We start from the raw sequence: 16,997 nt of genomic DNA on the forward strand, positions 1-16,997 counted from the left end.
GCTATAGGAAACACACCTGTTTACTGAAACATTTAGCCAGGAAACTATAGTAGATTTTGACTCAGCATAAGCCATTGTTTTTGAATATTAATATTTGAACTGTAAAACTCAGATCTGGTATAAGCTTTACCCATTTTCAGTCTATTATTGTGCAATTTTGACTTGATTATGTAAGAGAAGACATGGGCAGCCATTCAGGGAATCCTGCCCCAGATTTAGAGCTTGTCTTCCCTTCCACAGTAGTAGCCGCTTCAGTCTATAAGAAGAGGTCAACAAGTTCACGGAAGTATCCTACTTTGCAGGCCTGGCCTGAAACGACCTACTTTCTGGACAAAGCTAATAATCTATTCACTTCTACGATGAAACATCGAGACAACAGCTGCAATAGGATTGTGTTTCTGTTCATTTTTCAATTGCCAAGAGTCAGAGTTTTTATTTGACAGAATCTGTGAAAGGAATTAAAACATTATTGAATGTTTTTTTTTCTAGGAAAGCCTATGAAGGATTCATTCTTTCACAGCAAGTCAGTTTAGAAAGAGGCTCAACATGTAGAGGCTGGAGGATGTGGTGGAGTGATACTCTGAATTATTTCACCGTTGGTCTATTAAAAGTATTTTTCAGTCCCTGGGTAAGGGTGGGCTTTGACCCACATTCTGGGTCAGTGGCGTTACAACAGCCCAGGCTGATCTAACTGTACATTGTGTTTTCATCCACACAATGGATTCCAGCTAATCTCTTTCTTCTGTGGCCTCCGTATTATATTTTTCTGAGAACACAGTGGTCTGTTGCCACGCACATGCATGTGTTGGTGTTTTTCACGAATGAATGTACAGCTTTGTAAGCGAGCATGGCTGTGTTTTTTCTTTGCATGTGCTTGGACCCCCATGAACAACGGAGCCTCCACTTTAAATTGCTGAACTCACTGACCTATCAGTCTGTGTGGAAATGTACAGCTTTGGGTCATAATATTTGTCTGATGCATGCATTGAATCTTTGGCTGATTGGGAAATTTGAGAAGCGTCTGAGCTTATGTATCACAATTTAAGAAAGAGACACATTGACCCCTACAGTAATCAATATTAAAAGACTGACTGTTCAGTGGGTCACAAATCAAGGTTACCGTAGGCAGGTATACCCTACCAGAACCAAGGGGAAAGCATTACCAGCCCTGTGTTGCTTGCAGCTGTTTTTACTTGGAATTTCACACAAAAGTCTGGTTCAATGTGTTCACTGAAAAAGTCCCGGCAGCATAAATCCACCTCTGGAATTCACCCAAATTACTACTAAATTTGGTAAACAGCATTTTGGTCCAAAACAAAAAACAGGTAGACCAGAACTCCAACATTCTGTTCTTTTATTACCATCATGTACTTCATGTCAACAAAATCCAAAGCTTCTTAGCTCAATGCTGTTGTGAATCAAATTTTACACAATTTTACATCATTTTCAAACCAAAATCTTAACATGTTAACTGATGAGGTGCTACTATTTATTTTATGATCATTATTAACTGATATTAATGAACGACATAATATGAAATACGGCACAAAATAAAAGGAGTTGAACAAAACTGACCCAGAACAATGTTTAGCTAAATTAAAACAAGCAAATAAAAGTGCTCACACTTACACGATAGCCTAGAAGAGGCTATTGATTTTTCCCCTCGTTCAGTTTTGTCTCACTCATTTTACTGTACCGCTCTATCCTGTAAAAGGGAGTAGGAGACCAGTGATCCCTTCAGTCAATGGAGAAGAAATGTGTTTTGGAGAACATCATCACTGGGTTATATAATTTCAATATTTTTGTACAAGTTATCTTGTTATGGTTTGATTTTAGCCTTGCAGCTGGCATCTGCTCATGCTTGTTTTTCCCTCTTGTCCTGTTCTTCTTGGTGTACATCTGTGTACAGAGTGGCTTGCACAAGACAGGGTTGAGGAGGATGTCTCCTGCAGGGAAATAAAAAACACCTCAATGCTGTTCTCCCATGTCACATCTTCACCACATGCTTGTACTCTCATGAACACAAAGGCAATTATCCTTGTTAGAACCTTTATTGATTTCTCACTGAGCAAATTAATTCACATAGCTGCTACTAATGTAATATTTCCTACAGTCTCCATATAGAGGTCTGTGGTGGGGGATCTACTTAAATATGCAAAACTCTGAGAATAAAGTAATATTTTTCTCAAGTAGAGCCTAAAAACTGAAATTTCTTTTCAGTGACTTTATTTTTTCTTTGTTTATGCTTTCATTTGCTGATAAGTATAAAAAGTCAGTCATTCATCCATTGTCTTTACCCACTTGTCCATGCAGAGTTGTGAGGGAGCTGGTGCCTTTCTCCGGCTGTTCCTGGACAAGTTAGAGTCCTGCAAGAAAAACACTTATATGGTATGTATCGTCAACCAAAAAAAACTGAAGAGAAAGACCGAAAATGGTGAGCAGAATTGGGTAATTTGATAGATTTCTTTGCTTGTGCAAGCATGAAACCTTCTGCTTACTTCCTTCCTGAGGCTGTAAAGTTGCAGCTACAGATTGTCTATTTGGATATTTCAAAACTTATACAAGGCTTAATTAATAGATGGAAAGTAAAACCCAACACAAAGACTGTAAGCAGGAAGTGGCTGTTCATATGTCTTGCTAAACAAGGAAGGAAATCAAAATAAAGAACTATTCCTAAATATTCAATACTAATAGATTTAATATTAGTAATCTCATCACCAAAACGATCAATTTATAGCTGGATCTTATTTTTCCATAAAAATGATTGGGACAAACAGACAACCAACATAAATATATCGCAATAAACCCTTTAATCCCTCCCTTTTATTAAAGGTCACTAAGGCCGTTGTTGCATAGTTCTGTTTGCCTACAAAGAACATCATGTGAAAACATGTTTTCTCTCTTACATTCATATTGATTTGCACCACCTCTCTGCAGCATTGCCAAAACTCATTGTGCTGAAACTTCTACAAAAGGCATTGAACGAAATTGAAGATTTCGATGACTGAAAAACTAATTGGAGCTGGTCTGGTCTAGTACATGTAGTTTAAGATTTGTAAATAGATTAAATAATCTGAACACCAAAATTGTTTGATTTTAACTGGATCTTGTGTTCTCCCTTTAACGATTATTGGGACAAATGGACAACCAACATAAATATATCGCAATGAAACCTTTAGTCTTTCATTTTATTTAAGGTCATGGAGGATGTTGTTGCACAGTCCTGTTTGCCTACAGAGAACATCGTGTGAAAACGTGTTCGCTGTCTTTTGTCCAAATCGATTTGCACTACCTTTCTGCAGCGTTGCCAAAACTCATTGCGCTAAAACTTGTAAAAAAGAAAGTGAAGATTTCAAAAACTGATGCGAGATGATCTAGCCTAGAACATGCAGGTTGACTTTTGTTAAAAAATTCAGTATATTTACAATGCATTCACTATTGTAAAATGTGAATTTTGCATGTTTTTAACGGAGTCAGTAGTGTGATTGGTTTGACTCCGTTTTTGTGTTTTATATTTAGATTCTACCAGTAGGTGTCTTCAAAATACATAGATATTTGCTCACAGGTAAAAAATGTGTGTTAGGCTAATTGGTAGTTTTGTTTATTTATTTAGCCATGAGTTAGCATTTAGGTTTGTCTGACTCAGAATGAATCACCCTTTCTTCCAAAGAATGCTGGGATACGCCTTATCTCTCCAGGGCCTGAGTGAATGAATGCTCTTATCAATGAAATCTGAAAGGTTCAATGAACAAATGTTTTCTTTAAGGCAAAAGAAGCTGCTTCTGGGGGTGCTGTGGTGGCACAGGGGTAAAGCACGACCCACGTATTGAGGCCTCAGTCCTTGTGGCGATAGTCGCAGGTCGATTCCCAGCCCGGCGACATTTGCCACATGTCTTCCCCCTCTCTGATTATCCTGTTTCCTGTCTAACTACTTTCAAATAAAGGCCACCAGAGCCAACAAAACCTTTTAAAAAAAGATCCTGCTACTGTTGACTTTGGAAATGAAGCATAAGTGGTAAGACATCTACTCTTTTCTGACTCAAGACCAAAGTCTCTGATTTTCAGGTGCTGATTTTCATCCAGGCAGCTGCATACTTGGTCTGTGAAAGGTCAGAACATCACCCAATCCTGAGACACCGAGATGGATCCCTTCAACACCTTTGTTCAGCCATAAAATTCTATCCATTAAGGTTATGAACAGAATCAACGTGCAACTTTGGCGGATTACAACTATAACCATTTCAAAATATGAATTTAAATATTTTTATGCATTTAAAGATGCATCTAGAATTTGTAGACAAACTTATTTTAGCATTTTGTGAAGAACATTAAAAATTACGCTTCAAAGTTTTATAAAATAGCTTACTTTTTATTGATTTGTCACCCTTAAGACACTCACATTTAGGTAAATGGGTTCATGAAGAAGTGCCATCATGAGAGTTAAGAGGTAAAAATTAATTGACTCATAAAATATTCATTAGAAACTCATGTGTCTTGTCTGTCATCTTTCATGTTTAATTGCAACATTTCCTTTTCCAAATTAGACTGAGAAACGTAGAGCACAAGCAGCAAAGTTGAGCACTGAACAGTTTTAACTTGAAAGCTGCAAAAGGACTCATCAAAGCCTTCACTGCTTTCATCATGATTGTAGCAGAACTTTAAAAAATGCTGCAATTAGTCACTAGAAAATAGTCTAAATTCATTAGGTTGACATGTTTAATTTTTGACACTCTGCTTTCAGAGTGGATGTAGCGCCTGATTGCTATGGAGTCCGTCAGGTGTTGATCTCAGTGGGAAGATGGTTGTGCAGTGTTATCCGGGTCCTTCAGTTATTAAGTAAATACCAGAAATGTGTGGAAGGATTTTGTTATGTATGTACAGTTACAGGCTGTTTCCCCCTTGTTTTTCAACCCAACTGCTGCATTTTTCAAGTGGTATTGATCTTCTCATCAAAGTGTTATTTCCCAACTTTTTGAACTACGGCTCTTGTGATCATCAAATGTATTTTGATCATAAACTGAAACAAGATGCAAACTACTAAAGCTGCTCCACATCATGTAATACAATATTGAGTAGTGTGCATTAAATTTGAGAGGAGAGCAAAGGAACATTTTGTTCATTAATGTGTATGTGGGTTGGATTTTTTTTTTCTTTTTACCCTTGTTCTATGGGCGGGGAGAATAATGTGTGTGTGTTACACATGAATAGTGCTGAAAAACATCGAGTTCAAGGTTATTCTGATGCCACTTGAGAGTCTGTGAGTGAACACTTTCACAGGGTAACAACATGAGGCCCCCTACATGTTACTTAAATTATGCCAGCTCTCAGGGGGCAGCATCTGTGTTTCAAGCTATCCCTGATAGGACTTTTCATGAAGGCCAATGCACTTTACTTAAAGAAAATAATATAAAGACTTGCATAAAAGCAAGAATGAAAGTCCAGTTTTCATTTTTCGATTAACTTAGATATTAGTTGGGAATACATAGTAAGGTAGAAGCAAGCTGGGGAAGTCCATGGACTGATAAGAGAGCGTGATTCCCTCGCACAGTCATCTTGTGGGAATTTCAAAATAAAATTGAACAAATAACTGCACCATTTTAATCGGTGAATTTAATGTTACAGCTTTACACCAAACATATTTCCGTCAATTTTTGCTTTTTGGTAAATAAATAAATGGAAAATGTACAAAATCCTACATTCACAATAAATGGTTCTCAACTGGAAGAACTCTGCAGTTGGAAACTCTTTGAGCCAATCAGAACTAATTAAAATCGACTCAAAGCAAACATGTAATTTCCAGTAGGTTAAATATTTGTCAGGCGCAGAAGTGTGGCAGTAGTAGCCTATTTGCTTTGCCAGAGTTTCGGTTAATCGCTCGGAGACCGGTTCAAGCGAACCGCCTCACCTCCGCTGCTGTTTATTTTCAAGGAGAGGAGGGGTGAGGGCATTTCCACGGTCTATCTGGGGTCATACGATCCTCTTCAACGTGGATCCATAAATGAATGGTGGGCTCGACAGCCACACCATGGAGGACCTGTCCCTGATTGGCTCGGTGCGCGGCAGGAATAAACACTCTCAGAGTATATATATTGCTGCAAGGTGTGACACTTCTAAGAAAAAGAGAGCTCCCTCTCAGAAAACTTGCGACAGAGAAAAGGCAATTTGCCATCAGCCAGAGATTCAGGATGAGGGCGCAGATCCAAAAAGTTCCTCAGATTGTTGAGCTGCTGAGGAAGAAGTCTGTGGGGCTGCAGCACTTCAAGCCCACATCCTCCGTGTGCGTCCTGGAAGAGAAGGATGCTGTGGAGGCTGCGCGGTGCCCACACGCTGCCTTGAAGGCGCAGAGTTTGGACGCGATCCCGGGACCAACCAACTGGCCCCTTGTCGGCAGTCTGATTGAACTCCTTTTAAAAGGAGGCCTGATCCGACAACATGAAGCTCTGGTAGAGTATTTTTATGTAATATTCCTTAAATGATTTTTTTTATTCATGAGATTCAGTATTTTTTTCTATTTTATCCAACCGCTTATAATCATTTCAATGACTAATTTCTTTTTTTTTTTTCAGATTGATTATCATAAGAAATTCGGGAAGATCTTCCGGACGAAGCTGGGATCCTTTGAGTCGGTGCATATTGGCGCTCCTTGCTTATTGGAGGCGCTCTACAGAAAGGAGAGTAATTACCCCCAGAGGCTGGAAATCAAACCCTGGAAAGCATACAGGGACCTGAGAAACGAAGCGTACGGACTCCTCATTCTGTAAGTAGACCTGCGACCCATCATCTGTTGTTTCCTAAAATCATCTCCGCCTGCACAGCGCGCGGTTTGAAGCAGAAGCGGACACGCTGAAATCGCTCTGTTGTTGATTCGCAGGGAGGGGAAAGACTGGCAGAGAGTCAGGAGCGCTTTTCAGCAGAAACTCATGAAGCCGACAGAGGTGGTGAAGCTTGATGGCAAAATAAATCAGGTGGGACTACAGGTCAGGGCTTAGTTTATGCCAAAGTTTCTGCGATCATCCACTGATGGGTTTTGGTTTTTTTTGTTTTCGGAAACAGGTGCTGATGGACTTCGTTGACAGGATTGGAAAAGTAAGCAACAATGGGAAGATTGAAGACTTGTACTTCGAACTGAACAAATGGTCGTTTGAGAGTAAGTCAAGTTATTTTTGTTCTAACATTCACTATTACTGCAAAAAAAAAAAAAGAAAAAAAAAACTTTTGTTCATACGTCATTTACGTCTCTTTTAATGAATATGAAATTAAATATTTTGAACGCTACCATGATATAATCCTGCTCCAATATTCACAATTCACTTTGCTAACATAAAAATAGAAAGGAAGAAATGTGATATCCTGATGAAACGGTGACTGTTTGGATTTACTTTTAAAAAATGAATGAAAATATACAATTCTCAAATGTCTTCTTATTGCCTGCTTCAAAACTAATTATATCATTCTCTTGGGACTGATGGTTTCATGGGAAATGGCTCTAAAAACTTTGGAATTAATATTAGCAATAGAAGTCAAATCCAGAACTTCATTTCAAATCAACTGTATCCAAATTTGGTCCATGTTCTAAACCCCTGCTCATTCTTTTCCCCTCAGCAATCTGTCTCATCCTGTACGACAACCGATTTGGTCTTCTGCAGGAGAAAGTCAACGAGGAAGCCATGAACTTCATCACAGCTGTGAAAACAGTGAGTATCAATCCTCTCTCTCAGTGCCTCTGAAGGTTAGAAGATGATATTTGTGATGATCTGTGAGATGCTCTTCAGCTGACTTTCCCCCGGAGAGTTAAGAAACATCACAGTTCATCAGGTTCGTGTCAGGAGGCTAGACTGCAGACAGTGTTGAAGCAATTGTGTACTATTTGCATCTATTTAGAGATTGATGACCAAACTTACCCTATCATTCAGTAAAGAGATTATAAGTGGGAGTCTGATAAGAAAAATGGGTTCAAGAATCAATAAAGGAAACTTGAAAAGGACTGAGTAAGAGACTTAGAGTGAGGATGAAAAAGCTACATGCCACGCCTGATCCCTTCCTTCCTCTTTTTCTGTTCTTTGTAGATGATGAGGACATTTGGTAGGATGATGATCACACCTGTGGAGCTCCACCAGAAGCTCAACACCAAAACGTGGCAGGACCACACCGCGGCATGGGACTGTATTTTCAGCACAGGTACAAACACAAAAATCACACAAGCACGGTCCAAGCTTTTGCTCTCATTTCGTCAAGCTGTTGTACTTGACGTAATAGTCTCCTCTTCTACGTGACACACAAGCCTTTCTGAGTTCACTTCCAGTCAGACAATAGATAGGAAAATAAGCAAGTGGGCGGGCTGGAGGTTTGATTTGAACCGGCTGTCTTGGTGTTTTGTGGACTTGGCACTCAGTGTAAATAACGGCTCAGCATTGTAGTAAACCGCCTGACCTAGGGTGAAGAAATATGCCAAATATTTCTATAAACTAGACCTTAAGTGATGTGTCTGATGGTTAAATTTTGAAGGATGTATGAAGCAAGCTAAACTATTTTTCTAAAACCTGTCTCAGGCTCATTTCAATCCTTCTTTTAGTATTTTATTCTTGCAATCATTTCAATTTGTATATTTTGTGACCTTGTGTTCTCTAGTTTAACAGATGAAACTCTAAGTATGTATTTTAATATGCAAGTATTCATAAAATGTATCCTATCACACTGTATATTTCAGTAGCTGCAAAAAAAAAGACTAAAAGTTAATAAAACACACGCTGAAACAAATGGATAAAAATAACCAAAAAGTATTTCATCAAATACAATTCTTTAATTGTTTGCAACAAACTAAGCTTCAGGAAGACTTACTGAATTCCAGTATCTAATATATCAAAGAAAGCTGTCTTCATTCAGCAAGTATCATTTTGAATTTCTCCATTCACTTCCCCATCAAAGTGGAACAGTGATCATTTGTCACCGATGACTGAGAACAGGCTGTAAATGACGTCTCCTGTGTGTGAACAGCATTTAGCGTATTCCTGTGTTCACACATTGATTGCTTTGTATTCGCTCAGCCAAAGTCTACATTGACAAGAGACTGGAGAGGAATGCCAACAGAGATCCGGATGATTTAATCGATGACATCCTGCAGCAAAGCCGCCTCTCCAAGAAGGAGCTGTATGCCTCCATCACCGAACTGCAGATTGGAGGAGTCGAAACCGTAAGTCACAAAATGGGCAAACATTCTGTGTTTTCACACTTTTCCACACCCAATACATTTTTAGCATAAAACATAAAACTACTTAAAAATAAATCTAGAACAGGAAGCAGATGTTTTTGTGTTTTCACTTGTGTGGAACAGAGTTAGTTCTTTAAAAACAAAACAGTGCAATTTAAGCTAAATTGAATAAATAAAATAATATCTATGTATCTAGAAAATATATATATAGAGTGAAATATTACAAAAATTTAATTAGTATATATATATATGTATAGTATTGAAGATGTTGGTTCAACAGCAGCTTGTCAGCACAGACATAAGAAAGAAAGAAAATACCAGTGAAGACTTAAAGTTGAAAGAAATATGTTATATTGCCTGTCAACCTTTTACCTCCCACTTTTAGTGGAAGCTAAGCAAATAGCCCAAGTTATTTAAATTTTATGATGCAAATTATAGCTTTAATCTTCTAAAGAAAAGAGCTTAAAAGTTTTTTATCACAATTTTGTTGTCGTTTTTAACCTGCATTAATGATGATGCAAGCTTCTTTGGTGTTTTCAACTTATGCCTATTTCGTACAAAACAATAAGTTCAATCTCTTACGCAAGCAGCTCCTGCAGTTGTTGTCATTCCAAAGCGCAAAATAAATGTAGAGGGGAAGTAAGTGAGGAGCCTTTGAGGAACCACAAACATTCCTCCGCTCCTCTGAGGAATGCTCTGGCTACTTGCTTTACCAAGTGCTCTGTTCTTCCCTTCTTATTTTGTTCTCTCTTGTTGTTTGTACAGACCGCCAACAGCATGCTGTGGGTTATTTTCAACCTGTCACGTAACCCTGCTGCTCAGAAGAGACTGCTGCAGGAGATCAGAGATGTGGTGCCTCCAGACCAAGACCCCTGCGGAGAGCACATTAAGAGAATGCCCTACCTCAAGGCTTGCTTGAAGGAGTCTATGAGGTAAAGCACTGCACTTAACTTCATATGTAGCCGGGGACGGGATGTCCATATGCAGATAATAAAAGATCAAGGTGGAACACAGTGTTCATACCTGCAGTGGTTTACATACTCCACACACCACTCCCTCTTATTATAGGCTGCACCCAATCATTTTCAACTGATACAACTTAGCTTTGTATTAACAGAAGTCATCTAAAATGTCATTCAGATTTATACACTTTAATAACTTCAGACAGGTAATATTGTGTTCAGATCTTTTGGTTGCTTGATCGCCTTTCAAAGCGTTACAGCTTACATGCTCAGACTTTCTGACATTACCATTCCCACCAGTACCACCAAGATTAGGACGGAGGAAATTACACACATGACTGCTTCAAAAACAAGCTTCAAGGAAGTTTTTGGCAGTCAGATGGTGGCATGACTACCAAGCTTAAATTCGTCCTTTGGTCACGTTCAAATATTTTTCCTCTGCCTTTGTTCCACACACGTTCCCCCCGTCTTCTCATGCAGTCACAAGAGTTGCAGCCGGGGCGGGTTATTTAAGGCGAACACCGTGCACACATCACAGGAAATGTAAATTACCTCGGATAGCAGATTATTCTCACCTCGACAAGCACTGTGCATGTCTGGCTTCTGTTAAACAGCTTAAGCTTGTGTGACATGCAATAAGTCGTGTTCCAATGTTTGTTTGTTTTTGTAATTCTTGCAGGTTGTCACCATCTGTTCCGTTCACCAGCCGGACCCTGGACAAAAACACTGTGTTGGGAGATTATGCCATTCCCAAAGGAGTAAGTGGCTTACTTCTCAGTGCACCTTATATGAGGAAATTACCTTCTCATTTATATTTTACTGGTCTGGAACGTGCCCCAAACCCCTGCTTACCCATACAAAGGCCGCTCGATTGGCACAAGGCATTTACTCTCAACCTCTAGGAACATGATTGATTTGTTTCTAAAATAGTGACAAAACCAGAACTGGAACTTATCTTTTATTGTACTCTGTTTACAGACAGTGTTAATGATTAACTGCCATGCACTGGGATCAAATGAGGAATATTTTGATGATGGAAAGCAGTTCAAACCTGAGCGCTGGCTGCGGGAGAACAGCACCATCAACCCCTTCGCTCATGTTCCTTTCGGTATCGGGAAGAGGATGTGCATTGGTCGACGCCTGGCGGAGCTGCAGCTGCAGCTGGCCATGTGCTGGGTACGGTCTCCATCAGCAACATTAAACCAGTCAGCCACAGATTATTCTAAAAAAAGATTTACGCCCTTGATGCATTTTTGTTTTTTCTTTATTGCAGTTGGTCAGAGACTACGAGATTGTGGCAACAGACAATGAGCCTGTTGATGTGATTCATTCTGGACTTTTGGTTCCTAACAGAGAACTGCCAGTAGCCTTTGTCAGGAGATAAGGTGAGAAGGAAAAAGTTAACATTTCAATGACCCTGTTGTGTAATTCATAAAGCGATTGGGAAGTCAGGAGGATCAGTCCTGTTTCTGAAAGTTTAATTGTCAAAACTTTGACATGTAAAATAATAGATATTTCAATAGTTCTTGAGCTTAAAATATTATATTCATTTTCTGCTACTGTACTCTTAGAAAAAACCTTTGGCAATATTTGTCAAAGACGGAAGTAATCCTTATTTTTCCATGAAGGTTGCAGGGGTGTGGTTCAGTGTGCAGTACCTATTATTGGCCACCAGGTGCTGACATCAACACCTCACTGGCTTTCTTATTGCAAAAAGGATATTAAAATTAGTACTTGAAAGATCTGTAAGAATGATACAGATCACATCTTACAAAAATTTTCTTTTCATTGTAAAACTGAAAAGATAATCTGGATAATGCATGTTTTGTTTTGTTTTTTTGTTTTTTTTATGATTTGCCAATAATGCCTTCCTTTTATTTCTCTTTTTAGGTCTTATGCTCTTCTCCTCTGGACGTAACAAAAGAAATATTTTACTCCTCATGGTCCAGTGACTCCCTGCATTGCTGCTGTGTACATAAAAAAAGATATATTTGTAATTTTGTGCCATAAATACCTCAAACTTATTTAAAACTAATATGTAAACCTGTTAAAGACATAAAGAACAGTTGTGATTTACAGACTGAATATTGTATGAAGGCAGCTGTCCTGAAATGTCAGACATTTAGATACTAATTACTTTATACTATACTCTGTTTTTAACTTTATATATAAATATATATGTATGTATATAAGTGCCATTCCTAATGTGTGTTTTTATATATATATATATCATTGTAGGTAAGCTTCTCCTATATTTCTGTACATTGTAAATATTTCATTCATCTAAATAAATCCATTTTAAAAATATCAAAAGACTTGATTTTTAAACTTGTAATTTGAAGTGAAATTATCTTGGTGTTTAAGGGTGAAACTAAATAAAGAGATTACCGTTTTGCATTTGAGTATCAAAACCTTCAGGCAAGATTAGAAAGCAATCAGTAGTGAATAAATATAAATATTATTTATCTCAGAACAAACATACTGAATGGCAAGACAATGAAAGCAGTCAGTGACAGTTGTGTGCTTATATTTACTGGATGTTTGATTAGGTGTGGTTAAGAACCAAGTATCAGGATGGATAAAAAGGGAAAAATGTTTGTTCATGGCAGTAGTGACTTTTATTCATTAGAAACTCAAAAGGAGTAACTAAGTATTTCAGAAACTGCTTCTTCATTGATATTTTTGCAAACAGCCATCTTTCAGGTTCACATAAAATGGTCTGAAAAACTGGAATACCCAAAAGACTCTTTACATCTTTCTGCAACAGAGAATCTGTGATTCAGTCTTGATTTCATCCACAATCTCCACATTGTAGAGTAAGAAAGCATTGCTCATTCCTGCTGTGCATCAATAGTTCAGGCCGCAGCTAGTGGCATGATAGTGTACTGAGTAGTGCAGCCAACAAATCAGCAGCAGCTTGACAAGTTGCTGCTGATTGAAGAAGGTTGAATTTTTTGATTCAACCTAGTTGAATCAAAAAATTGGGTCAGGTTTGATGGACAAACTGGGAACAACTCTAATTTAGCAAGATATACCAAAGAAAACAGTCAATCAATTAATCCTGATCTACAGCAACATAGGGTAAAAAAAACTCAGATGAAAAACATAAAACACAGTAAATAATGCAAGTGCAAGACAATAGTCAAGCTATTGTGTCCCAGATTGGTACTTCTGCTTTAGATATTGTGGTAACCTTTACCTGACAGCAGCAGTTCAAAAGGTTTGTTGGAGATGATGATGAGGAGTTTCACTGCAACAGCTGCCATACAGATTATGGGTGGAGTATGAGGACAATCCAATGACCTTCTCATCTCATGTCACTATTATCTGCAGGGCCGCGATTGTGTGCACCAACAAGGAATTTGAAAACTGAAGTCAAATTCCTTGTTTGTGCACACACTCTTGGCCAATAAAGCTCATTCTGATTCTGATAACAGGTTGAGAAGCAGTGGATGGAGAACACAACCATACAGGGACTCAGTGCTCAGAGGGATAAAGTTGAGATGTAGATTTCCAATGAACTCAGTGAAAGTTCAGCATCTAGAGACAAGTCACAGTTTTCACATCAGAATTTTCTCTGTCAGTCTCTGGGGAAATAAGAGGGACTTACGATCATAATTAGAGATCATAATTTCATTTGAAAAGTATGTAAACCCTTGGCTGATTTACTCATACAATTATTTTTCATTCAAGAAAGAAGTTTTTTTTTAAAATAGGAAATGATATTAAAATTTCTCAAAAGATAAGAAAACAGCATAAAAGGAGTATCACGTTTGACAAAAAGTTATCTTTTTTTACTTACACTATATTTATGTAAATTCTAGGTAATCAGAGGAAAAGTCCTTGGTGGGATCACAGCAATCCAACACTTCTTGAATTTCCGTTGAGCTTTTTGGAGATTTCCACTGATAATTTGATGATTTATGTTAGTTGATGATCTTCAAGTCTGTGAGGTTGAAACATTTTATGTCATCACTCTAATCTTACAGAGTTTCACGTCAGAACTTTAGATAGGCCACTCCAAAATGTTAATATTACCTTCAGTCAACACTGTGTTGATAAAATTAGGTTAGTTTAAACCGAAATATGTCAGTGGTATGATTCTTAACTGTAGATTAGATCTCAGAAGAGGGAGTACTTTGTGCACCCTGGTGCAATCATTTTGTCACACATTGTTCATAGAGACCAGTTTTTAATGAGTTGACCTGAATAGACTTTCTAAAACAGAAAAATATAACTTTTACATGGCAATCATCCAAGCAAAATTGTCCCACCATCATCCAGAGGTACATCTACACGTAACAGATGTACCTCTTTTTGAAACCTGCTTTTTTTCTGCGCCAAATTTTGTTCCATGGTTGAGTGTCCTCTGGACAAAATAACAAAATAATATAGTGAGGAGTTAAGAAAGAAAGAGAGCTACAGCATCCTCTTTTCTGTAGCTGACATCTCTTTACTGTGGCTAACATCTTCGAACACAGCAGCTTGCAGCTTGAACTCAATTACCGTAACTCTATGATGAAAAGCAAACTGACTTTGATTTTCATAGTTTTATACTAAAAACTGCCTGAATACCTCCATAAAATTGCAGCTCCAGGTTATTTGTTTCAGATGTATTTCTAAGAGGAAAAAATAATTAACATAGAGAGTTCACTTGTAAAATACATGTTGTTTTGTGTCCTTTGAAAATGTACTTTTTACTTGATTAAATCTTTAAAGTGGGCCTTGAGAGCCTTGGTGGTTCTTTCGTTGGTGAAACTGAACATAAAGCATAGTGAAGGAAGAGCTCCCTGGTTTTAGAAGTCCAGAGGTTTCACCAGCACCAAATGAACAGCAGAATTGTTACCTTGTTTCAATAACAAGAGTCCCAACTATTGTCTTGCAATTGGAAAGTTGTGGGGTTAGATTCTTGCTTCTTTCCCTGACACAGATTGAACCAGAGCCCTCTGGCAAGGCCTCAAAGAACTTCCCAATCATGTGTATAAATGTGTGTTTGTGAGTGATGTGTACAGCACTTAGACATTAGACAGAAATGCTATTATGTTTTCATCACATTTTAAACCATACTTGTTATTTTACCCTTAGTTCTGAGGTACTATAAAGTCAGATTAACTGTGCTCAGTTAATCCTAAAATCTTAAAAAATAAGCTAAACAACACAGTCTGTTCTCAAGCTACACTGGATAGCTGACCTTTTGCTAAGAATGTGAGTTATGAGTTCAGGAGCTTAAACGTCATGTCTCTACTTTTGGTACAAAATGTACTGAATGTAAATAATCAATTATAATGCAAAGAGAAAAAACAAACAAAGGGAGAATACAGTGAATCCCTGGATTTTAAAGTTTAAAAGCCCAAGTAATTTCAAGAGTTGAGCTATATGAGCACAGACACCATATCCAAACACCTCCATGTAAAGTGTGTGATGTTGTAAGTAGACAGAGAGACTCAAAGCAAAATAACGTCAGCTCTTTGTAGCAAAGGAAATAATTAAGGCTACAGATTACAGCTTATATTTTATTTTAGGTTGAGGCGGAAATAAAGTACACTGTATAGGAATGGAGGTGAATATGAGGTGAAATTCAAGTAAAATGACAATTTTCATCTGTGTTTCTTATGCAGAACCACCTAGTGTAAGGTTTCTAGCAACATGCTTCAGCTTATGCATTTTGTTTAAGCAAAAGAATAAACTGAAAGTGTGACTCAATTCCAGCTACTCTCTTTCACTTATAAACGAAACCAGACATTTATTTACACTGTATAAAAAGCCATATAACCACGTTTGCTTACCATCTCACACTAAGCTTTTCCTGTTTTGGGTCAGTTTACTGATTGCCAGAGTAAATATAAAAGTGCTTTTTGTTTGTTAGTGTTTTGCTTTCCTAAAAATCAAATGTTTACATAGATTTATTTTATATTAGACTCAGTTTCTGACAAATATACTATAATGACAAAATTATTAAAAGACACCTTGCATTTAAGAGTGACTGTTAGATAAAAATACTTTTTTGAAAGGTAATTTTCACCTCCTTCATAGGAAACTTGATATTTGGAGTTGCAAAATTCAGATTATGAGCTATCTGAATTAATAAGATACTTTCACAAGCATATAGACACTAAAACACAATTTAATTAGAACATGTCTTGCCCTCTAATGGACATGAGATCTGTCCAGGTGTGCCTCTAGAGATACGAAGCTGCTTCCCCATGACTGTCCAAGGAAGAGCGTAAAATAAATTAGCCACACGTCCACGAAGTTATTACAGCATCTATAAATGGGAAAAATTGGATGGATGGATGGATGGATGGATGGATGGATGGATGGATGGATGGATGGATGGATGGATGGATGGATGGATGGATGGATGGATGGATGGATGGATGGATGGATGGATGGATGGATGGATGGATGGATGGATGGATGATGGCCCTTTGAATAATGACAAAACTTTTAAAATGAAATCAAACTCGAGTGCTTGATTTCAGTTGCGCAATACTGCCACTTAGTGGACAAACCCTGAAAGCATCAGATGATCTTAAAAACGTTTTTTAATATATATTAATCCAATTATATATTTAATTATATGGCAGGTTGGCTAATTGAATAAATATTTTGCGACAAGATCCAATAATTCAAAGAAATACAAACTTGCTTGATCTTACACTAAAGCAGGAAAATGATAGTTGAAAATGTCAGCAGTGATCAGTGAAGTAAAATTACGTTTTACCTTCATATCATTTTTAACTGCGCAGCGGCTCGGAATATATAAAAAAATATCTGTTATTTGATACAAGTTTTTTTTATTATTATTTTAGGTTACTGAGCTCACA

The 16,997-nt window shown here is 37.6% G+C and overlaps 1 protein-coding gene across 1 annotated transcript; it reads left to right on the top strand.

Moving 5' to 3' along the window:
• Positions 1-6,044: 6,044 nt before the first annotated feature.
• On the top strand, positions 6,045-12,477 carry LOC122833415 (1,25-dihydroxyvitamin D(3) 24-hydroxylase, mitochondrial). The gene is made up of 12 exons (XM_044120918.1): positions 6,045-6,443; positions 6,567-6,757; positions 6,872-6,965; positions 7,054-7,147; positions 7,603-7,694; positions 8,067-8,178; positions 9,045-9,190; positions 9,974-10,140; positions 10,850-10,928; positions 11,149-11,346; positions 11,444-11,555; positions 12,061-12,477. Exons 1-11 carry the CDS (start codon positions 6,186-6,188, stop codon positions 11,552-11,554), a joined length of 1,542 nt encoding a protein of 513 aa, XP_043976853.1. The 5' UTR covers positions 6,045-6,185; the 3' UTR covers position 11,555; positions 12,061-12,477.
• Positions 12,478-16,997: the final 4,520 nt, after the last annotated feature.

This window comes from Gambusia affinis, linkage group LG07 (genome assembly GCF_019740435.1).
Source record: "Gambusia affinis linkage group LG07, SWU_Gaff_1.0, whole genome shotgun sequence".
NCBI lineage: Eukaryota > Metazoa > Chordata > Actinopteri > Cyprinodontiformes > Poeciliidae > Gambusia > Gambusia affinis.

Bases quoted from the DNA above. Each gene is read 5' to 3' on its own strand.
- LOC122833415 (XM_044120918.1), top strand. From the start codon at position 6,186: ATGAGGGCGCAGATCCAAAAAGTTCCTCAGATTGTTGAGCTGCTGAGG. The intron at 6,966-7,053 runs GTGGGACTACAG...TTTCGGAAACAG, and splicing joins TTGATGGCAAAATAAATCAG to GTGCTGATGGACTTCGTTGA. The intron at 10,929-11,148 runs GTAAGTGGCTTA...CTCTGTTTACAG, and splicing joins ATTATGCCATTCCCAAAGGA to ACAGTGTTAATGATTAACTG.